Raw genomic sequence first — 23,933 nt, 5'->3', positions numbered from 1 at the left:
CTTTGAGTCTGATCTTCATGTAATTACCCCACAGTCACTACGCCAGCTGCATTAACAATTTAATAGAAAAAAATTGACCTGATGTATAAATATATAAAAGAAAGAAATGCCAGCATACAAAGCTGAACTAACGTCTTGCTGTGCTATAAGTTTGTATACTCCATGTACCCTCCATGTACCCATCACTAGGCCAATAAAAGTTTAAAAAAAATATTTCAATTGCCATTTTGTGAAATATGGCTTTTTTTAATCGCCTGAAATACGAGGCATATTTTGTATTTGCATTTTTTTAATTTCTTTTTTATTTTATTTTATCTTTTTTTTCACAACTATGGTGGTCTACCACACCAAGCACGGATTTTCCTTTTGGCAGATTGCACTTGAAAAAACAAAAATAAACTAAATAAACTGAAGAGTGTGCTGAAATATCAACCACTGAATGCAAAGTTATTTTAAACCACGGTTGTAATATAGTGAAGTCAGAGGCCTTTAAGAGCCCTTTAATCTAGCGCACTAAGTGAAGTGATTTAAACGCTATTAAGAAAAAACATTCTGATTGGTTCGCTGTCTGTATGACGCTGATGACGCTGAGTCAGGTGACCGCGGGAGTTCGGAGAGCGGAAACGGTGCTAACGTTTGAAGACAGAAAAAAGGAACAAACAAACGACAAACATGGATAAAAAAAAATTGTTGTGCAGTAAAGCGGAAGGCTGGGGAGAAGAGGATACTTCTGAAAACACACCGACTATCTCGACCTTTTTTCAAAAGCCGTCTCGCTCGCAAAGAGCCTCGCGAGGACGATGCTAATGTTGCTAGCGAAGATGCTAACTCTGCTAGCTAACAGGAAGACAGTAACCATAGTAACCGTCACCAGCAGCCACTAACAGCCACCAGTTAAACTGTCCCACCTCCACTGGAACCAGACCAGCAACATCAACAGGACCTGAACATCAGCATGACACCGAGACAGAGAACCACAGCCCGGCTACAGCCACCTGTTCACCTGCCCCGGCCCCGGAGCCCGAGTCCGACACCGAGGCGGACGAAGCCGCCAAGCCGCCCGACAGTGACACCGGAGCGGATTGAAGAGACTCGGTGGTCCCGGTGGGTAGGAGACCAGCCCCACAGGTTATCTACTTTTTAAATTTTTTTTTTTTACTTTTTTCCCTTTAAATCTCAGTCATGCTTTTTAGCTAACTATATATATTTTTTCATTAAAAAGAGTTTATTCATTTAACTTTACGATTGCTGTTTTGAAGTTGCAATACAATTGATTAAATATACAAAGCATGCAAAGTAGAAACACAATGCTTAGTAAATATGAAGAACAAAACAAAGCAAATAGTAAAGGATTTATTAAAAATATAAAATACAAAAACTGGCCATCAGCAGGTAGAAATATAACAGAAAGGCTCAAACAAAACAACAAAACACAAGGCCACTGTTTCAAAACCAAAAACAATCAGAGCGCAGGACTCACCTATAACACTATTTTTGACCTTATGAACGATTGTGTGTCAAAATCAGCAAGATGAAGGTTGTAAAAGCAGCTGTTTGCAGCTTGCAGGTCTCTCTTTTTGTCCTGACGCTCCACTGTTTCACTGCCTTTACAGATGAGTTTTGCTTCTCTGTCTGTATCCTATTTAAGCCTAAAAAGCTGAGTAAATCCATAGAAAAGAAGACTACTGGTCCAAAACATCCTTAGAAGTACACTGCACAGCACACTGACCAGCAAAAAAAAAAAAAAAGAAAAAGACTGCTCGACTTGGAGAGCGATCTCTGTCTAACTGATTATTCAAATCTCTGACTCAAAAACAGTTAAAACAGCCCAAAGCTAACAGAGCAATGGCCAAACATCAGGGGAAAGAAATCAGTGAATTTGTTAAAGAAGAAACCTAATAAGCATGCACAACCAGGAAAAATGCAGATTAGGAAATGAAGTGTCATCTGTGCAGGGATGCTGCCAATCAGCATATTGAAGGGCTTCATAATCCACTGTGTAACAAGGACAACGTGACCTTTCATTTCATGCAGTGGGGAATTGCAAAACATTAATATACCATGCAAGACATGCATCACTCTGTGGACACTGCTCGGTATGTAAATTACATATTTCATGAAATGGCGAACATGATTCAAAGGGAGAGGCACATGTTTTGTTGTATGTTGCGTCTTGTTGAACATCATCTTGTGTACGATGGGCCGGCTGTCTCCACTAACTCTCAGAGGACTGTAAATGGTGTTACATTTCTAGCGTTAAAGTGTATAGCGCCCAAGAGTGCATTAGTGCAGTGAACCATCAGGTGTATTCTGCAGAGAATGAATAGCATGAAGTGCTTATACAACCACCAACTATGTCACCCGTCTACCAGCGCTCTCACTCTGCCTGTCAGTCTCCATCTTTCTTTGAAATTTTCTGGTTATTTTCCAGGGATTTCCACAACTACTGGTCACTTTATTGGCATATTTTGAGTAGACATTCTTGGTTTACGGGAGATAAACCTTAATTTCTTTGATAGCCCTGACTTTTTCTGCATGCACAAAATACATGTGAATAAAAATCTAACAGGCGTTGAGCATTAGTGAACATATTTAAGCTCCCTGAAGGATTAACTCTTAACATTGTGGTCTCTCTGACACCCTCAGGACATTTGTCGTCCCAGTGCTGGTAAGCTTTTTTAGAGTTGTGCGGCTGCTCCATTGCTATCGGTGTGTGAGAGTGTGTGAATGGGCGAATAAAAGGCAAATTGATAAGTATTTTGTCCTTTGAAAAGTGCTATAAAAGCACAGTCAATTAATCAATTACCATGTGTCTGCTAGCTGCCTACACTAGCAGGTCAAGTGCTTCAGCCCAAATCTCATTTGATTGTTTAAATTTATGTAACTGCCGAGTCCCAGATGAGTCATCTAAATATATTTCTTTTAATATTTTATGAGAAGAGGAAAAAACAGCAATTTCATATTAAAAATGTCAATGATAACACAGAGACACAAGATTAGAACTTAGAAACTTAGTGTCTTAAATATTTTTGAAACAACTTCATTATATAAGTGACAAAGTCTATGTAGTATCAGTACTAGTAGATATTACTAGTACTTGATTTTGTTCCAGGTCAGTGTTTCCTTCAGTGTATGAAAGGGTTTAGGCTGCTTTGCTTTAATTCAGGGATGTCTAAACTTTTTTGATTGGGCAGTTGCTTCTCACATCATCTGCATAATTTAAAAAATAATTAATTCAAATGAGACGAACCAACTGTTTGTTCTTTTAACAAAAAGTGTTTAAATTTCCACTGTTTGCGAAAATGGTCCTCACTGTCGACTGTACACATCTTTGCTGTGGCCATGTTTGCCTGACGAAGATCTCTGATCAAAACGTTGCAAAATTCATTGGGAGCTTTAAGTGCAGTGTGCAGATCTTTTGCTTGATTGTTGCCTTTGTTTGATTTTTTTTATCCTGCCGTTCATTTGCTTGTTCAGGGTCTGTTTATGAAAACTCATTAGTTCCACCTGCATAGTTCCTACATTGTGCATGTCTGCAAACCGTATGAAAGTCGTGTGGTTATGAGGTGAAAATAAAATAGCTTTCTTAACCAATAATGTGTGGCGGGCAACATATAGTATATTCTGAAAGACAAGCTGTGGGCTGTTTATAATCTGCAACAGCCGGCCCCCGGGCTGGATTTTTTTACATACCTGCTTTATTCTTTATGGAAGGCCAGTGTCAACTATACAGACAATTTAAGACAAAAGAAATCCTCAGGTGTTCAAATTAGCTTACCAAGTCCTTTAGCATGTGTTTTGGGGCATTTCCAGCAAGCAGGAAAGGATCTGTCATGATGAGAATATATCTGAGGGCAGCAGGTCAACAACAAGCTCCTATACAATGGGCCTAACGCAAGAAACGATATATGAACACATTTTGTTTTTATATTTGCTTGTATACTCGATTTGTTCTTATTTTGTTAGTAAGATGTTTGATAAAATTGCCACTTACAACGGACAATTTTGAAAATAATTAATTATACATTTTTGTTTTGTTTTGAAGAAAATCTAAGCAGCAGTGTAGATGAAAGTGTTTTCTGCTGCACAGTATGTCTGTGTGTGTGTGTGTGTGTGTGTGTGTGTGTGTGTGTGTGTGTGTGTGTGTGCGTGCATGTGTTCAAGGAAGTTTTGCTTGCATGATGGAGGATGACTCTCAAAGTGAATTCCTCCAAGGCGACTGCCGGCATAATGATAGCTAAGAATGATTGCATGTGACAGAAAAGTCCTTATCTGAATAAATCTGACCCTGTCACTACAGACAGTAAAAACACTGCAGAGATTTTGACCTCGTAGTATTTTGTCAACATTATCCATATTGTAAGGATAAGAACTGTTTGTATGCATACACTCATCTATCATATTTTGTCTCTTTGTCTTGCTTCTAGCCGATGAAAAACCTTTACGCAGATGACGGCTCGCCTCTGTGTCAACGGTTAGGCCCGTTCTTCTCTGATGGCCGGCGGCGTGTGGACTACGTGCTGGCGTACCAGATCCAGAAGCCCAACAGCATCCGGCGCCAGTCCTCCAGGTTCGGAGGAGAAAACTTCATCCGACGGCTTCGGCGCAGCCTGAGCTCAAGAAGCAGCCGTGCCCCTCTGCAGCCAAAGGAGGACCCGGAGATCGCCGCCCAGGAGCAACGGGGGGACTATCATGAGGATGACAAGCGCTTCAGGCGGGAGGAGTTCGAGGAAAACCTCCTGGAGACGGGACTGGAGCTGGAAAAGGATGAAGGGGTGAGTGCTGAATATGATGTGGCATTTTGAAAATGAAACTTTTAGCGACTGTTGCTTCGACCTTAGAGCTTTCCATTCTCGCACCGCAGGGATGAAATCTGATGTGAGCAGTAGCTGCTCAGTCCGCGGGGACTTGGGTTGGGAACCTGAGCAAGTATGAAGTGTGGTTGGGTAGCTAAAGAGGTGCCAGTTCACTTCATGGGTACTTTTATGGTAACAATGGAGAATTTCTCACTTGATGTTTGTATTCCTTTTGTAAAGGGGACTTATTCTGCTCATTTTCAGGTTCATACTTGTATTTCGGGTTTCCACTATAACATGCTTTTTGTTGGTCAAAAAAAAAAAAGGGATGTAAAAGGCTCAATAGCTGGCACACTATCACAGAGCGTGGGAATTGATTGATTTGTTTCGCAGTCGCCCTGGGGTAGAAATATATTTAGAAAGACATGGGTAACAATAAAAATATTGCAATTATTGAAAAGAGCCTTAATAAATGCTTTCTATGTAAAAACAATCAGCGGCCATCCATTCAAGTGTCCCCAAAAAGTTCTATTCCTGCACACAATGATGCTAAAAATAGCACACCTGAAGTGCACCTGAGTGGACACCGTCCCTTCACATCTACTGCCGTCTGCTGTAATCCTCTAACATTGCAGCTCTGGTTACATTGTGCTTATGTTAAACCCCAAAGCTCCCAAGGGGTGAGAGTGTGTCCCAGCCGCCTTTCAAAAGCCTTTACCTCTGCGTCTCTGCACCGTCTTTGCTGCCAGGGGAATGACTGTTTTGATGCATAAAGGCCATTGAAAAATCACCAGGCAACCAAGATTACATGCTTTCCTGATGTTAGCATGCAGCTACATGTAGTAGTGATGTCTATGTAATGTCAACACTTGCAGTAAGGTGCCTGGAGCAGATGACCAGATAAAGAAGTCCGTCCTGATCTGACGACATCTTGTATCCATAGTGACAAAACCCCCAACAACAACACTGGAAACAGTATTCAGTATTTACCTCATGATTTCAAACGTTGGTCACCGTTCCTGTGAACATCCAACCTTTTAACCAACATTTATATGACAGAAAAAAGGATAAAACATTATTGGTCTCCTTTAAAACTCTGGCTCTTTGCCAAAATACTGAAGCTAAACTCTTTAAATGTGGACTATCACAGCCCTATACACACCACTTTGGGATGTAGATCATTCTAAAGCTCAGCCTATGATCAGCTGCTTGGGGAAGGATTTAGCAAACAGTCAATTATATGTTTCTTTAAATGTTGAAAGTGAAAGTTGAAAGAGAGAGACTGGTTTAGAGAAAGCAGGTTTAGCATCCAGCAGTTTAATGGCAGATTCAGGTCTGATAGTGAGGAGCCTGAGGGTGACAGGACTGGATCTGCTGGGAATTTGAATGTGTTTTAGAGATAAATTTGAATTCCATTTCCATCTCTTTTTCTGCTTTGTTTCGATCTCTCAAGAGTTCAACTCTATTACCTCTTAAAGCCAGCGATCACCCTGCTACTGTCCGTGTAATGAGTTTTCCTGATTATCTTCCGCACAGAAAAGGCTACCTGCTATAAGATAGCTGTTGTCATCTTTTATTCATGAGCTCATGCTTCAGGTACGTTTAGGATCAAAGTCAGACAAGCGTGTCAACCATTGACCAACAGGGATAAGTATTGATTTTAGAGGTACTTCTACACCTAAAGGTACTGCTTTTTGTTTCGGTACTTTTATGGTTCTTCTTTTCATTTTGAAACAAATTAATAAAAGCAATAACATTGCTTTATTTTCCTTATATTTTAAATAAGCCAACTTGTTTACTTTGCACACTCCTCATAGGGAAGTAACTCATAATACAAGGCTGAAATGTTATTGATAGTCTGTAAAATTAGCTAACAATCTTACGAGACCTCTCCATCGGTCTGTTGTGAGTGTCCAAAGCATGCTCTGAGCGCTCTATGGGACCGCACCGCAACGGTTCTCGCATGAAACGTTAAACTTTTGTTGCGTTTTGGCCTTTCATCCATGTGGCAATGGCATTTTTGGGTCCTAAAAATGCAGACTTTTGAAACCAGGTTCCTTGTGTTGCCATGTAAACATGTGCATTTCGTTTAGGCAAATAGCTGTGCATGAGTCGAAGGACAACAATAAAAACACTGCTGTGTTTGTGCCGCTGACTATACTGAGTTTATTAACGCTGTCTGTTCTGGTGCGTTCGCTCTGTAGAGGAATGTCTTTATGCACAGGCGCGAGGTGTTCTCCTATAATATGTCATTGCAAAGTTACACCCTCAACTGCTGGCCTGGCATGCATACTACAGTGTTTTCGGTTGTTTTTGCGAATTCGTGTTCTTTTATTGTATTGCATTTTATTCTGTACCATTATTTTATTTTCCTTGACATGTGAAAAATGAATGATGATGATGAGGATCATAATGTTATCATATGAACGCAGGTTTTTTTTAAATGCAAAGGAAAGACTAATGTTTTTAGTAGGGCTGTTTTCGTCAAAATGTGGCCTCAAACTCAATCTGTAAGTTTCTAAACAATAGTTTGGATGATGCTCTTACCATTTCAGGTTGAATTTATGAACACAGCAATATTTATAGAACTTTTGAATATTAAGTCACTGTTTTCCACAGAATGACAGTGTATGTGTGACGCTGGCCGCTTTCTCTTTTTTTAATCGTTATCATGTAATCATATCATTCCGCGTTTTGTTTTGTTTTTTGCCTATCTGCATTTGCATCATTCAGGAACATTTTTTACAGGCTCCTGCTGCAGAGTGCACATGTAGCTGCATGACAGCTCTTCAAAAAGAGGTGCTGGCTGTCACAGTTGATCATGTTTATAATTTAACATGTTTATCGTGTTCAAAACCACGATCATGATTAATATTCAGTTCATTGGGCAGGCCAACTTTTGCTGGACGTCTTAAAAGATTGCTCATGTTTTTGCTAGAGGTCGACTAATTTATTGGTTTGGCTGATTAATCAGCACTGACAGGACATTTTACAAAATATTGGTATTGGCAGAACATGCCTCCAGTAGTGGCCGATGCTGCGCAGCCTCCACCGCTCATGCCAGGTCGTACATCGCTGACTGGAGCTGAAGAGGGGAGAGTTTATCAGCGGGTATTAATCCAGAGAAAGCAGGTCCCTTCTGCTGTGTGAGTGTGTTTCGGTGCATTCTTCAGCCGATTGATTAATGGGATATTGGCTTTTTCCTGTTCAAAACTATTGTTATCAATCCATCTTTTTAAAATCCAATATTGGTCGACCTTTGTTTTCCCCCTTACATGCAAAAGACATGTTGCACTTATGGTAACAAGCATCGTCACCATCACCCCTAATGAAGTATGAGTATTGAGCATTTAGTCTCTCCACCATTTGTCACTAAGAGCAGGGTCTGTGAGTGTGTGTGAGTGTGTGTGTGTTTGTGTGTGTGTGTGTGTGTGTGTGTGTGTGTGTGTGTGTGTGTGTGTGTGTGTGTGTGTACACGACGGCCTCTAATTAAGAGGTCTCTCTTCTGGATTAGGATTAAAGAAAAGGCATCATGGATGAAATGTATTAATCTAATGCAAGTTAGAAACAAAGTTGGTGAGATAAAGGTGCAAGATGAGGTTTATGTAGCCCAGATAAACCAGAAATCTTTTGCGTTGTTTCTCCAATACCAAATGCACGACGGATAACTTCTGAGTCGGGCTGGGCGATAAAACGATAACGATATTAATCGCGATATAGCTTTTCCTCGATTGAAATATGAGATGTAGTCGATAGAACGCATTCCAGCCATGTCTGCTCCGCTCTCATTCTCCGCTGGTGTCTCCAAATGTCCAATCCACCTTCATTGTCCGACGGTGTCTCCGGTGTGGGTTGAAATAATCATTATCGTGCATCACTGGTTATGATATCTTCACATCTCACTCAGGAGTCAAAGGGAACCTTTTAGCTTGACAGAAATAGTGATTTGATGTATATCGTGATATATATCGGTATCAACTGATATGAAAAAAAATTACTGTGATAAGACCTTTTTCCATATCCCCCAGCCCTACTTCTGAGTTTATCAATACCGCGGCCTCTAATAATTAAACACTGGCGCCTGATTGATACCAGGTTTCTGTGCAATTTACCATATTGACCATGCATTGAATTTACTATTCTGTTATTTGTACCTCTGTGGTTTGAATCAATGTTTCTGGTAATGAATGGGGGTTAAGCTGTATAAAAGGAGGTGAGAACAGTTCATTATGTTGTACATATGGGCTCAGCTTGAAGACCAGTCTGTGATGCTGTGCACAGTCAGGAACAGAAGGTGCTCAATGCGTTACATGAGCTTTGTGTGTGAGTATGTGTGTGCGTGGGGGACACATATAATGATACATCAAGGAAAAATAGAGGAACTAAGGAGAAATATTAACTACGATTAAACAGAACCAATAATGTAATCACTTAAATGATAACGAATATTGTGAGTAACTGACATTTATTTGTTTTATTATATTTTATATTATTTTTGTAATGTATTGCAATGGGAGCGTCACGTATTTACAAACACTGACGATGCCATAAGGCACTGGGCGTGAAATTTGCAGAGTGCTGCGTTGAGCGCACAGAGTTGAAATACGTTTAACTAACTTAACTTTAACAGCCTACAGCGAAGACAAACAGTCACATCTCACATGTACAAGTGCTGGACAACAACAACAATAGACAAGAAATCTGTTACTGTGTTTATCCAATGTTTTCTCCTGTTTTCTGTCCTTGCACACGTTTGCCTTTCCCGTCATCCAAAGCATGTACACTACCTCAATTTTGCACTTTATTCTAATTAAATGAGAAATTCATTCGCATTAAAATGGAACTAATTGTCTTGTTGCCTTCAGAGCTGCCAGTGAACGACAAAATCCAGGCAATTTAGTTTATCTAATTTAATTTAATAACCTCCTGAGTGGATGCTGACATTTTAATAACATAATAAAATAAACATCAAATATGTTTAGATTTCATTAAAAATAAAGAAAGAAGTGACTGATCTAAATCGGGTCTGTTGACATTCTGATAATTGTTGTTTTAGTCGATCCACGTCTTTGAACTGACTCCAGAGCAGTACTTTGACGTTTATTTTTTGTGTCTTATCTCATCTAAATGTGGATGTTTGTTAGGCTGTGTTCCTGGTAGCTCTTGTGTATTTGCGACGTGAGTGGACCCATGAGTACAAGGAGATTTGTTTTCATTAATGGAGAACCAGGGCTTTTTGTCCTTTCTTCAGTTTTCTGTCCAAAAGACAAATGGAAGTAAATTGACTCTTCACAGTGACTCATCCGTTAAAACCTCCATAAGAAAACCTGTGACATAACATATCTTGTTTCTTATTGTGGTCTGAAAAAGGCTTTTAGCAACCCGCAGTGTTACAAGCTGTCACTCTAAATGACTTGAAATGTGCAGGCAAACTTTGAAGACAGGAGGGTTATGGAGGCTTGAGTCTGCCTAGGTCTTAATCACAGACTTTTTTAGTGGGTCGATGTATGGAACGACACATGATGTTGTGTCCTTATTATAGTTATGATTGAGGTCTAGCCCACAAGTTTACAGGTACATTTGAAAACAGTTTTTTTCTTTGCATTTTGGCCTTTCGTCCATATGCAAACTGCATGTTAGGTTACTGAAAACTTTGTAAAACACTTCAGTGTTGACTTCATATAAAGATGGACGATGGGCCCCCACTCACCCCCACTATGCCAAAGTGAGGCTAAAATATCTGGGATATGGCCGCTGCCATCTTGCACTGGTGACGTCATTCGGAGCCAGAGTCTGCGCAGTAGCTATATCCACGGTGGGGGAGTTCCCGCCAAAACACCCATCCAACCAATCGTGAGCAGCCTCATTGAATGCAAGCACATGGATTGGCTGTCACAGTGGTCAATCATGACTGAAAATCCCCTTTTTATAGAGTGAATAACTCATTAAAACCAAACTTATCATAAAAACAAACACTTGAACAAACATCAGGGTGATGAGAACTCCCTTCAGTGACAGAAACCATCTTTGGAAAACATTTATTTTGGTGTGTACTTTGAGTTTTTAGTTTGGCCCATGTCCCATTCACTAGCATGGAGGGGCCTAAACTGCAGTCAGACACCAGGGGGAGATTCAGATTAACAAGCTTCACTTTGGAGGAACTGTCATGGTGTCCATCCTTATGTACAGTCTGTGGTGTTGACATAAAAAAGGAAAAGAGATTTTTGCTTCAGTTGTCGGACTGTGTGCTGTTATGTCTCTTTTTGAGGTGTCACAAATGAGGTGACATTTTCATGCAATGATAGAAGTGGCCAAAATAGTGCTGGCTCAAACCTTGCCTACAGGACTTTTTACATGTTTATACATACATGTACAGTTAACGAACTGAAACAGAGGCATCAAAATGTGCTGCGGAGGTCAATGCTTCCAGCCTCATGATAATAGCTTTTTTTCAGGCTTTTGGCCAGCATAATCTTCTTCTTGTTTGCATGGCTTTCGTGTTACGGTTATATCACTGTCTGTCGGCTAAGATAAGATAACACTTAATTAATCCCACACCAGAGAAATTCACACATTAAAGCAGCTCAAGAGTGAGAAGCAAAAGAAAAAGGAAAAAAGTGATTGAGTGCGAAAATAAAATATTAGAAAAAGTAAATCAAAATGAGATGAAAATAAATAAACAAATAATATCAAGTCTATATATACCTTTCACCTATTTCACACATTAAAGCAGCTCAAGAGTGAGAAGCAAAAGAAAAAGGAAAAAAGTGATTGAGTGCTAAAATAAAATATTAGAAAAAGTAAATCAAAATGAGATGAAAATAAATAAACAAATAATATCAAGTCTATATATACCTTTCACCTATGCAGATACTGTATGTAGCTGCACATGATACATTAACTATGCACATGGTGTTTTATATATTTACTGTAGAGATAAAGAAATATTGCCTATAAATTTGATTGCACAGTAATGTGTGTGTGTGTGTGTGTGTGTGTGTGTGTGTGTGAATGCTTATGTTTATGGATAAATAGAATATATATAACCAGTTGTAGAAACAGTGCAGATTTGGTTTGACACGCTCTTGACATTGCCTCAACTGTGTTTTTGCTTTCTCATTTGTTTTTTTGTTTTTTTTTAATACCACTGGTTGTGTGGATGAGATAGTTTTTTGCCGAGAACAAAAGAGGGGAAAAAACATTTTCAAAAATACCTGTGTACTTGAGGACTGGCCTCAGGTCGATTCTTTTCTTATATCAGTACAGATTGACCTGGTTTTTCTCAAAATATCATGATCACTCCTAAAGAAAACTAACAGCAGGAGGCCATGTTTACATTTAGCACTTTAATGGTTGTTAATTAAAAGTTTGGCAAGTTGCTTGTGTTTGTTTTATTTGTGCTGACCTCAATCATTCAAGGGTATAGATAAGATAAATACTAATGATACTGTAATTTTAATTCTAACTTATGAATATTCCAGGTAGTAATAAGGAAATAATGAAATCTAAGGAGCAGCCGCCGGCTGTAAACAGGATGTGTTTGTTTCTACTCTGCCGGATATTTCTTTGATCCAGCACCCACTCTATTGGACACTTGGATGTGTGTGACTTTTTTTTTAAACTGTGTTTTATGCCAGGTATTAACCCAAAGCAACCAATGACTACTCACAGAAGAAAGAGTAATCTTTTCAGTCCCTAACATATTTTCATTCTGAACACATTTGCATAAAAGTCATTTTCTTCTTCATAAAACTAAATTAAACACAAAATTACAATCTCTGGTAGCAAAAAGTCCTATAATAAAGCATATTTGAATTTATAGTGCTTACTGTTCATAGAATTTCAACAATAAGCTTAAGTTATATTAAGGATTTTAATCTTTTATACTATAGTTATTATTTTACCTGATTCCCGTTTTATCATTATGATTCCCTGGATACATTGTCAACATACAGAGGCATCTGTTTTATTCAAAGACACACGGCCGCTTTTCTCACGATATAAATTGAGCTCCTTACAGAGCAGATCAATAACATGAGTTCCTATGGGCCAGCAGCATCAATTACTTTGTCCATTTAATGGATCGTGAATGTGTTTAAATTAATGAGCAATGGGCACATACACATAGTGTCTTTTTTCCAAATGCACAACAGTATTTACCCCTGCTGTATCTTTCCTGTTGCTGGACCCTCATTTCCCCACAGTTTAACATCATCAACCACTGCTAACAATCATCAGATGGAAAAGAACATTTAGATTTCATATGGAAATACATGCTAAACCTCTGCGATGCACAGTTAGTCAGCTAGTTTGAATTGGTTGTTATGTATTTCTGTATCCAGACAGGTCAGTGTGCCGAGCAGGAGGGTGTGAAGTGAGTCTGGCAGTGTATGAGTGGTTTTACATAACAACAGAGGCTGCAGAAACAATCCCATATGCAGCAATAAAGATGGGAGTTTGTGCTGACATGGATGCAGAGGATTTTCCACCAGACAGAAGAGATTTAAATCTGACAGAAGAGCAACATGCTGCTCTGCAAGCTGCAGTGTTTGTTCCAATTATTTGTCAACCAAATGTGCATTTTAGTCATGAATTTAGTCATGATTTGTCTGATGTTTCTGCAGTGACCTCACAGAGAATAGCATTTAAATAACCGAATCTTGTTTTATTTCAGTGTAAGATCCCTGGAATCGGCTTCTTGAAGATCCATGCCCCGTGGAACGTACTGTGTCGAGAGGCGGAGTTCATGAAGCTCAAGATGCCGACAAAGAAGGTACCTCTCCATCAGTAAAGTGTCAATTTGTCAAACATAAATTTACGGTAGTTTTTTCTTGTCCTGAGGCGGTTTGAACTCAGAGCTGCAGTGCTGAGTGGTGACAAGTGAGAAGATGGATGTTTGCTGCTCCTCTGTGCTTTGCATCCATGTCACATTATAACCCCCAATGAGGCCAATTTTTTGTGACAGCTCAAACAAGCCTTGTAATTAGATTTTGATGAAATTATAAGTGGAATGCAGAATGCATGTAAGCTATTTGTGAAATGCCATACTGCACAGTTTATTCTGTATTTACAAGGGGAGACTGTGCAGCCAAAAATCTCACTGCAATCTGCTTTAACTTAATCATCAAAAAGCAGTGGTATTGAATATTGGCACAAAATACAATACATTAGCTGACTCAGTCCAAAAATACCAACCACATTGTTTGAAACCTATCCTAGCATCCATAGAAAACTGTGTGCCTTTCTAGATACAAATAACTGATTGCAACCTCAGCAATTACAATTCAAACCCACCATAGCACATTCATGTGCAACGATGAGGCAGCATTTTTTTGCGATTGTCCATTCGTCCTTCCCATTCTTGTGAACGTGATATCTCACAAACACCTTGAGGGAATTTCTTTAAACTTGGCATAAATGCCCACTTGGACTCAACAGGGAAGTGATTAGGGGCAACAGGTCAAAGGTCAAGATCACTGTGACCTCGTCTATCCCATTCTCGTGAAAATGATACCTCAAAAATGCCCTGAGGGATTGTTTTCAAATTTCACACAAATGTTCCTTCAGACTAAAACATGAATTGATTAGATTTTGGTGGTCAAAAGTTAAGGTCACCGTGACCTTGCATTTGGGTCATTTTTGTGAGTTTGTTATCTTGGGAACAGAAAGAATTTCTTCAAATTTGGTGCAAAGATTTCCTTTGAGTCAAATATGAAATGATTAGAAGTTGGTGGTCAAATATTACTGTGAGCTTATCCGTTGCAATCTAACGTCATATTTTAAGAACACCGACAGGGAATTTCTTCAAATTTGGTGCAAACATCCATTTGGACTCAAGGGTGAACTGGTTAGACTTTGATGGCCAAAGGTCAAAGGTCACTGCGACCTTGTGTCCATCTCATTTTGTGATCGTAATATCTCAAGAAGGACTTTAGGGAATTTCCTCAAACTTAACACAAATGTTCAGATGGATTTAAGGATGAACTGATTGGAATTTGGTGGTCGAAGGTCAAAGTCACTGTGACCTCACGAAATGTGTTTTTGGCCATAAATCAGGAAGTCATACGCTTACCATGACAAAATTTCACACAATTGTCTGATAGGACAAAATGATGAAGTGATCACACGTTAAGTTCCTCTTGACATGTCAATGTTCTGCAAAACAATTTTCTGGTTGTTGCTCAACCTCAGAAAGAGAAGGAGAGAATTTTGGCCAGATACTGAATTGATGACACTAATGTTTGGTGTCCACCTTAAAACTGTGCAATTGTAAAAGTCCTCTTTTCTACTGGGGAAATATGTGTAGTAAGCGTCCATGTTTTCACAGACTTGGATTTAAACTGTGACTTCAACTTCTCGGGTTCATGGAGGCATACAACCTTAAAGCAGTAATTCTAGTTTAGAATTACATTAACAATACATTCAGTAGTTTGAATTGTTCTGGTTTCTAATGGTTCCAAGTCAAGTGCCCAGTTCAGATCAAGTATTTGCAATAAGGCAAAACCGTTTCAGAATATTGCAGGGGAAATTTGCAGCAGCGTGAACTGGCCTGTCTCAGCTTGACTCCAGCCAGTTGATGGTGTTTTCTGCAACTCAGTTTGTCAAATTGCCAGTGGCTGGTTTAGAGCAGTAACCACACTGTCTGTTTTAACAGCCAGTCAACTTATACCGAGCATAGCTGGTCAGGTTGGTTACAAACTGTCAGCAGATAATTTGTTCTCTTGCTGTGGTATTCTTTGACAGCAGCCCTCGGTCCATGCCCGTCTCATGACCCCAGTATTGCAGGCAAGTGAATTAAAGTGATGAAGCAACAGGTGGGCCACAAGAACTTGAATAAATAATAATTAATTACCAGATTCTAGGAACAGGCCCGTGACATGAGAAGCCACGATGAGAATCAAAAACAAGAACAAACCAAGATACATCGACCACAAACTGACAAGTTACAAAGGGAAACACAGGTATTTATACAGAGAAGTAATCACAAGAACAAAACACAGATGAAGTAAGTGGGCACTGGTGAAAGGATTAACTAACAATGGAGAAAATGAGGGTGTGGTAGATAACACAAAAGCGCAGAGAAAACAAAACCAATACGAGACAGGTGTGCTGGCAAGAGTCTGGAACAAGGAAGGACTAACAGACTGATACAAAGCAGGTGTCTCAGAAAATGGGGAAAAAGAGAAAGGTAGGAAGTAAAAAAAGACATGACACGTGAGGAGATTTTAAAACAAAAACAAGAAACAACAAACACCCAGACACGTAGGTTGGTATCCATCTTCACTGTGTGTTAGTGTTTGACGGTGGGTCTCTGCTCCTGCTGGCTGTGATTACACATGTCAAACACATACTCAAAGAAACACATAAGTATTTGAGTCTTTGGTCTGAACTGGGCTTTACAGTTGTTACTAATTCCTGAAAAGCTGGAAGTCAGAACAGAGAGAGAGTTATGTAGACCAGGGCTTTATACCTTTAAGGTATCAAAATAACCCTGTACAAAGTAGTATTGAAATGTCTGCAGTCAAACGATACGTGCAGTCGATCAGCAATCTTTCTGTTGCTGCTGTCTTCAGAGCTGCTCTCCTCCCAATGGACAGTCAGGTCTTCTCCTGCCTGATGAGCATCTTAACACCGAGCAGTTACCCGTCCCAACAAACTCACACCCTCACCGAAACAGCTCGATTCTGTCGTGCATTAATGTCCAACTATCTATCATGGTTCCCAATACGGATTATTTTATCTAATCAATCAATGTACTGATTTTGTTGATTAATCAATGTACTTTTTGGTCATTGCCCCATCACAAGTTGCTTTGTCCAAAAAGCAGTTCTAAACCCAAAGTAAGCAGTCTGCTTTCAAAATAGTTGCAGGTCTGAATGCTAAACCGTTAATGTTAGCTGTGTGACAGTGTGTGTGTGTGTGTGTGTGTGTGTGTGTGTGTGTGTGTGTGTGTGTGTGTGTGTGTGTGTGTGTGTGTGTGTGTGTGTGTGTGTGTGTGTGTGTGTGTGTGTGTGTGTGTGTGTCCAAACAGAGTGTCACCAACTGTCCCCAGCGTACAGTCGACACTGCCGCAGACAAAAAGTTCAAAAGTATTGCTACACCATTTCATTTACAATTTGGATATCGAATGAGTACTAATTGGTATTGGTATCACTTTGTAGGTACTGGTTTTGGTGCTGGTGTCTTAATTTTTTAAACAATACCCAGCCCTAATGGAGATGATACAACATCTCATCCATAGTTGCACTAGTATAAACTGGTAGGTTTTCATAATGTTGCAACTTGTTTCGTTGTAAATCTTTGGTCTGAGCAGGGCCTGAGGTCTGTGAAGGTGTCCCGCAAGGGTCTAGTTTAGGTCCTCTTCTGTTCGCTTTATACGTAGACAATATCTCTTATCTTAATTTGACCATTACAAACCTACAATTTTCTTTCTGATGCATTTCAAATCACTCTTATCAGACATAAGTTTGTTTTAAATGCCAAAGACTTTTTGCTAGTTTCAAGCATAATGAAGATAATCGCTTATCTGTAAGGCTCTGCTTACTCACTGTAAGAGGTCTGATGGGTTTAGATGTGGGCAGTACACAGGCTTTACTAAAAAAAAACTGCCAAATTACCTCTACTCTCTGATCACATCTAAATACAGTAATCATAATGTCAGATCAACCTCACCTCTTGAGAAATAAATTCTGATGGCAGTGAGGTCACCTGTTTAAATATAGAAGGCAGAGGAACAACATGTAGTCCCCTAATTTACATCTGAATGTACCTCTTTTGCCTCCTCTGCAGGTTTACGACGTGAAACAAGGCAGTAATCTGGTGGAGAAGATCCGACTGTTCATCCACAAAGTCACGACTCCTCTCCACCCGAAAGTAGACGCCAACCGGCCACAAAGCGTCAAATCCCTCTCCCACCCTTTCTCCAGAGAGAAGCAGCATCTGTGAGTAAAATCTCTGCTGGCTTTGTGACTTGAGTCGTGAAGACATCTAGTCAAACTGACTGTAATATTTGTCACGTGTGAGATTAACAAGTTGTGTGTACAGCACAGGCAGCAGACTCTACATGCCAAAGAGTTTTTACACGTCTGAGCTGTTCGCACTCTGAAATCGATATTACAGTAAATTGTCAAGTGGCTCATTATCTTAATTGGACTACAGTTATCAGATGAACATAACCTGGTTATCAGTATATCCATCTGTGTATTAAAAATGTAGAGTACACATAGAGCACAGAGCCAAAGTTTTGCCACACTTTAATATACTTTACATTTGTAAGCAGGCAGCCTCCTGAAAAATGTCCAGTGCACTTTTCTTTTTGAAACAGGTAACATTTTACTAAAGCAACAAAAATATATTGTTTTTTGTTGTTCATAAGTGATGGCTTATATTTTGGTTCAAAATATAGTTTGGTTGTTATTTCTTACATGTATGTTAGTATGCACAATAATAATCGCTGCCCTCAATATTATTGTTACCCAAAAAAAAGGAAGATCTTTCTCACCAGCGAACAGACTTTTACCTTACGCTCCTGAAAAGGTCCAGTGTCCTTTTCTTCTTCTTCTTCTTTTTTTACATTTAGGATGCACACAATTATTGCTGGCGTCCATATTATTGTTATTTTTGCATTTTGTTATATTGTAAGATCTTTGTCTCTAGCAAACAGACATTTACATTTGGATTTCAGTCCACCGTTAAATGAGATGAGCGGTAAACGTTAAATAATGTGAAGCCTTGTTAGTTCTAATTCTGTAATATTTTTGTCTATTGATCTGTTTCCTGATGGATGCTGTGACTCACAGTATGTACTCAGTAAAAATGCTGCGGAGGTAAAAGACATGAATCATACATGTACAGTGGACCTACACAATCACCCTGCAATCAACATATTGATCAGTGTACCATTATATCCCAGAGCATGCCAAAGTCACAATTCTCCTTGTTTGTTCCCTTTTTAAAGCTGCAGTAATCAGTATTCTTGTGTTAACAATGGGTCAGCTGACAATGAATAATGTGAAAGGCGCTGATGAAGTGATGAACTGACAGAAAATTATCAGTCAGCCTTGTAGCTCCACTTGTTCTATGGAGTTTTTTTAGATTTTTTTTGGATCATTGTTTGGGTTTTTCTCTCTTCAACCACGTTTCCAGCAGCATAAAAGCTGTGATAAACCCACTGCACAGCACCTGCTCTGCAGCGAGCAGCAAACAGACAGTTAGCGACTAGCTGGTGAACATAGTGGAACATTTATCACCTGGAGAGCCAGCTTTTCTCAGGAGCTGCTGGAGAGCAAAAATACAGCTGATAGAATTAAATTCAGGTGGCTCAAAACTCAAATTGACATGATTGCTAATGTTGCTGTGTATTATGGATGTGTTAATAAGTCCCTCTAGGATTTTGTGAGCTTTTTTGGGGATTTTTATTGTTTCACAGCCTAAAAAATTGTAATGCATGTTGAAATGTTTATCGGCTTTTTTTGTTTTGCTGGAACAAGTAAAAATTGCAAAACAAAATAGTTGCTTTGCTATCTTGGATTTGAAGCCAATTATGATGAACATTCAATGATTAACACAGACTTTGAATCTCTTTGTGATGGTGCAGGGCTTAGGGCTGACAGCTGACCACTGATGATCAGCTGTTACTGCCATTTGAAGCAGCGCAAAACTGCCTCTTAGAGCCGCTCTCTCTTAAACACTGCATTTATCAAATACAAAAAATGCAAAGTGATCTGGCTTTATTAAACAATAATGAGTGAGGCATCATAGCAGTATATATCATCATACCGTAAATATTTAACAACAAGCCGGGGGCTGTTTAAAATTTGCTCCGGGCCAGATTTTGGACATGGCTCATACAAAGAAAGGAACCTGGCTGTGGTGAAAAAGTATTAAAATCTCTAAATGGCAAAATTATTAAATGTTATCCAGGTTGGTAGAGCAATAGTGTCACTCTGTGCATCTAATCATTATCATAAATAAATGTTGCCTTAAGCAAATAAAGTTGCACCACGTGTGCTTAGATTCAACTGTAAGGGAGGAGGCAGAAATCAACTCTATGGTGGTTTTAAAGATCAGCGAGCAGAGACAACACTGCAGAGGTGCCGTGCTTAAACTGACTCAAAATTCCCCGATAACTACCGTAATAATCTCACAGTGTAGTAAGATACTACAAAGCAATTCTGTAAAATCTGTTAATATTACTTAAAATAATCTTGGAAACCAATTGCCTTAAAAAAGGAAAGCAAATATAACTGTTTGTCTTAATTTATGTTTACTTTATATCTGATTGTCAAGTTTACTCAAAATGTAGCCGTATTTATTTAATTATTTCAAAATGCAACGTATAAATGACAAGCGAAATTAACTTGTTCTTTTAAAATGTTGGCAAATTCTATAAACCAAGATAGTCTGACTCGATCATGCTGTAGAGGGTTTTGCCAGTGATGAAGTTAAGAGAACTGCGAGTTTTATTGTCCGTAACCACTTGTCCTCTAAAGGGTCACAGGGTGGCTATCATTGGGCGAGTACATGGAGGACAGGTCACCAGACTATCGCAAGGGGGACACATAGAGACAGACAACCATCCACGTTCATGTTCACACCTACGGGCAATTTAGAGTCAATTAACCTGCACGTCTTTGGGAAGAAGCCGGAGAACTCAGAGAAAACGCACATTAACTCGGGTACTCCGCATCGAAGGGCCCTCCCGCCCAAAGTCCAAACCTCACCCTAACCCGAGTTTGAAGCGGGCACCCTCTTGCTGTGAGGCGTCAGTGCTAACCACTACACCACCACGCTGCCCTGTTTTGTTAACATGCTTAAGAAAGTACAAAAATGATTGACTAGTTTGCAGCCAGCACATATGTTGCACAGTAAACTTGGTTCACTGAAGTTGCTCAAACTTGGAAAGATTGATTTGATTAAACTTGTCATATTTAAGTTGCAACAACTCCACAAAATTAAGTAAATATGAAAACATTTTAAATAAACTTAACAATTACATATAATGTTAACATAAATTAAGATTGTTAGTGATATTTACGAGCATTTGTCAGTCAGTTAAGAGATCATGGTTGAAAAGTTAGATGTAAGTTATTTCTCTGTGATCGAGGGAATCTTTTGCTTAAACCAAATTAGATAACCAGCAATCTGAGAGAGGAACTCTTTAAATTTCCAAATGTTCCTTCATGCTTCATGTTGTTTCACCTCTGAGTAAAAAACAAGCAGGTTCACCCACACAGACAGTGTGACGAGGTAACAGCCACAGAGGTGTAAATTGGACTGAGAAATCCCTCAACAGCATGGCAGGAAGGCTGAAGCGTGACGCTCTCCTACTGCATCCTGCTGGAGCTCCCATGCCTCAGCTTTACCCCCCACCTCCCCACGAGGAAACAAACAGACTGAATCACAAAAGTCATTTACATTTTCTCAACACTGTGTTGGAGGATTTTGAAACTAGCAAAAGAAAGCATTTAAACTGACTTATGGGATTAACTACAGACAGAAGCCATGACTTCATCGACGCTTCTGGTTCAGTCTCAACAAGTAAAACCTGCCTCAAAAGGCGGCGATCAGAGAAGAAGAATCTCTTGCACAAACGTCAGCCTGCTGGGATGTATGGAGGAGAGAGTGGGCAGCGGGCAGCTATATTTACAGCTCTGACTAACAGCTAGCAAAAGATCTCCCTCCACATCTTCTCCGTCACTTAATCTTTATCAGTTCTGAGAACGCTTCGGGCCTGTTCCCTGAGATTAAACCAGTTATAGATTACAGTGTAAAGTAGCTTTCAGACAACATTAACTCAATCCGTCTTTATCAGACATGCCGTTTAATGCTTCTACATTTTGGCCATTCATGGATGTAATTATGTCCTTTTTCCTAATCAGGTTGCTCCAGGAGTCAACGAATGATTAAATTAAACCCCCAAATTTCAGGTTTAACTCTAGATTAATGCTGACTGTCAGTGAAAGCACAAGCACCATTTGGACTGTTTCAGTGAAGGCCAACAAGCAGCAGCAGCAGTATGAGAGCTGACTGAGTGACAGGAGCTGCCCACTCAGTCAGTTTGATGAAAGGCTTTCAGCGCTCAAGCACACATCCAAATGCTTTTCTTCTAAGAGTTACGTTCACATGTTCTGAGTCCGAGTGCTGGATTTAACTCGTGCACATAAATAAGTACCTTCATGTCAGGTCACTGTAGCAGCAGGAACTGAAGTTACAGATTGTTATTTCATTATGTTTGTTTGGGAAATGCACCTGAAGCAGCTGTGTCTTGGTGCTCACAAGTATTACATTTATACTTTCTAGGGCCTAAAAATAAAATCTCAGATTTTTTCACACAAAGTTCAATTAACATTTTTTCCCCTATTAAAAACAAACTACAAATGACAAAGAAATCATTCAAAACATGTTTTGCTTTGATTTTAGCAACAAAAATTAACAAAGGCAAACTGAAAAATGTAGAGAGCTTCTAATCAGTTTTGCATATTGCAAAATTTTGCATATTGTAGTATTGCAGTTGAAACAGTAGACTACTGAAAAAGGCCAATTCTGAAATCAGACAACAGTCATTCAACATTAGTTCCATGTTAACAAACAATGTTATTCATTGTGTTCACATTACCGGACCATCGGTCTGTCGTAGTGAAGTCAGACAACATCCCCTCCAGCTCTCTGTGATCTCTTCATGTGTACAGTTGCACAGATGAGGCAGGGCGGCTTGGTAGCATGTACCTGGGGTTGATCGTTTTCAGCATATGGATTAACCTAGGCTTTTACAGTGTATATACAGGCGCCGAATATTTAGCGATATGCAGCACGACCGCATCAATAACAGCTGTGCACTGAGTCTGTTTCCTGTAAATGATTCCACTCAGGAATCGTTGTGTTTTTGTTACGTTTGAATCAGCTGGTTATATTTACAAAGTAGGGCTGGGTGATAAAACGATAACAATATCAATTGCGAAATAACTTTTCCTCAATTGAAATATGAGACGTAGTCGATAGAATGACGATAGAACGCATTCCAGCCATGTTTCAACAGAAAACACGAACAGCCAATGATAATAAGAACAGCGCCGCAACGAACCAAATGCAGCTGAGTGTTTGACAGCCACAGCGCTGAAACAGACACATTTGCAGAGGTGGAAAGTGACTTCTTTAGACTTCTACAGATTACTTTGTGTTAGTTTCAGCTTTATTCAGACTTTGCCTAACATAGTGAGCCTTTAAAACCACCTGCTTTACATTTTATGTCAACATATCAAGCAATAGATTCACTCTGAATAAATCAGCAAAATGTTCAAGGTCAACAATTTTAAACTTTTACTCCAACAATATCTGCCCATGGAGTTGATCAAGTATAGCACAAAAGCACAAATTACAAACGTGCCTCAAAGGGTTTTACAGTTTGTTTTATCTTTTGCTCTTAACAATTTAATTTACTGACACATCTCTCTTTAGACGAGGCAGCACAGTTGATTTTAAAAGTACTGTACTAAAGCAAGAGATAGAAAATACTTTTATCCAACTCCCTGAGGTAGAATTACTGTTTTTGTCAATGGAGTCTGAATAAATGAGATTTGGATTAGACTGCACGAGTTGTGTGAGTTTGTGCACAGTTGTTTTGATATTAGTTTTGCTGTTATCAAAGGCATCTCCCTATTGTTTCAAGTCAAGTCAAGTCAAGTCAATTTTATTTATAGAGCCCATTATCACAAAACATGGTTTGCCTCAGAGGGCTTTACAGTGTACGACATCCCTCTGCCCTTAGACCCTCACATCACCCAAGGAAAAACTCCCGAAAAATTCAATTCATCAAGACTTTGTTTTTTGATTCAGTTCACCAGAAGCATGCAGGAAAAACAAAGTTTTCTTCATTATTCCAATGTGTAACACAGGAAGAGTAATTAATGTGCAAATGCTCATTTGTGAAGTATTACTTTAATTTACCTTGCACTATACGAACAACACTCCACATAGGTCCTGAATAACAATCAGCATTCCCACTGATGCAAATCACTGTTGCATATTCACTGTTTATGACCTTCATTAGCAGGCGACAGGGCCGGCTGGTTGAGCCAACAAGGATTTATGGAGCTTTCTCGCTGCTTCTCCCTTGAAATTGCAGCCTGCACTGTACTG

The 23,933-nt window shown here is 39.4% G+C and overlaps 1 protein-coding gene across 3 annotated transcripts in view; it reads left to right on the top strand.

Annotated features, from left to right (window-relative positions):
- The window catches only part of ano1a (anoctamin 1, calcium activated chloride channel a), a 99,048-nt gene that overhangs the window by 25,443 nt on the left and 49,672 nt on the right, over positions 1 to 23,933 (top strand). For all 3 annotated transcript variants that reach the window (XM_088085677.1, XM_088085610.1, XM_088085653.1), the window contains exons 3-5: positions 4,428 to 4,775; positions 13,471 to 13,569; positions 17,586 to 17,737. In XM_088085677.1, coding sequence (XP_087941803.1) covers positions 4,428 to 4,775; positions 13,471 to 13,569; positions 17,586 to 17,737 — 599 coding nt within the window. The remainder of the gene's footprint in view (positions 1 to 4,427; positions 4,776 to 13,470; positions 13,570 to 17,585; positions 17,738 to 23,933) is intronic.

This window comes from Plectropomus leopardus, chromosome 1 (assembly GCF_026936395.1).
Source record: "Plectropomus leopardus strain MGB_pleo_1.0 chromosome 1, ASM2693639v1, whole genome shotgun sequence".
Taxonomy (NCBI): domain Eukaryota; kingdom Metazoa; phylum Chordata; class Actinopteri; order Perciformes; family Serranidae; genus Plectropomus; species Plectropomus leopardus.
This window is presented reverse-complemented; position numbering and strand designations above follow the sequence as displayed.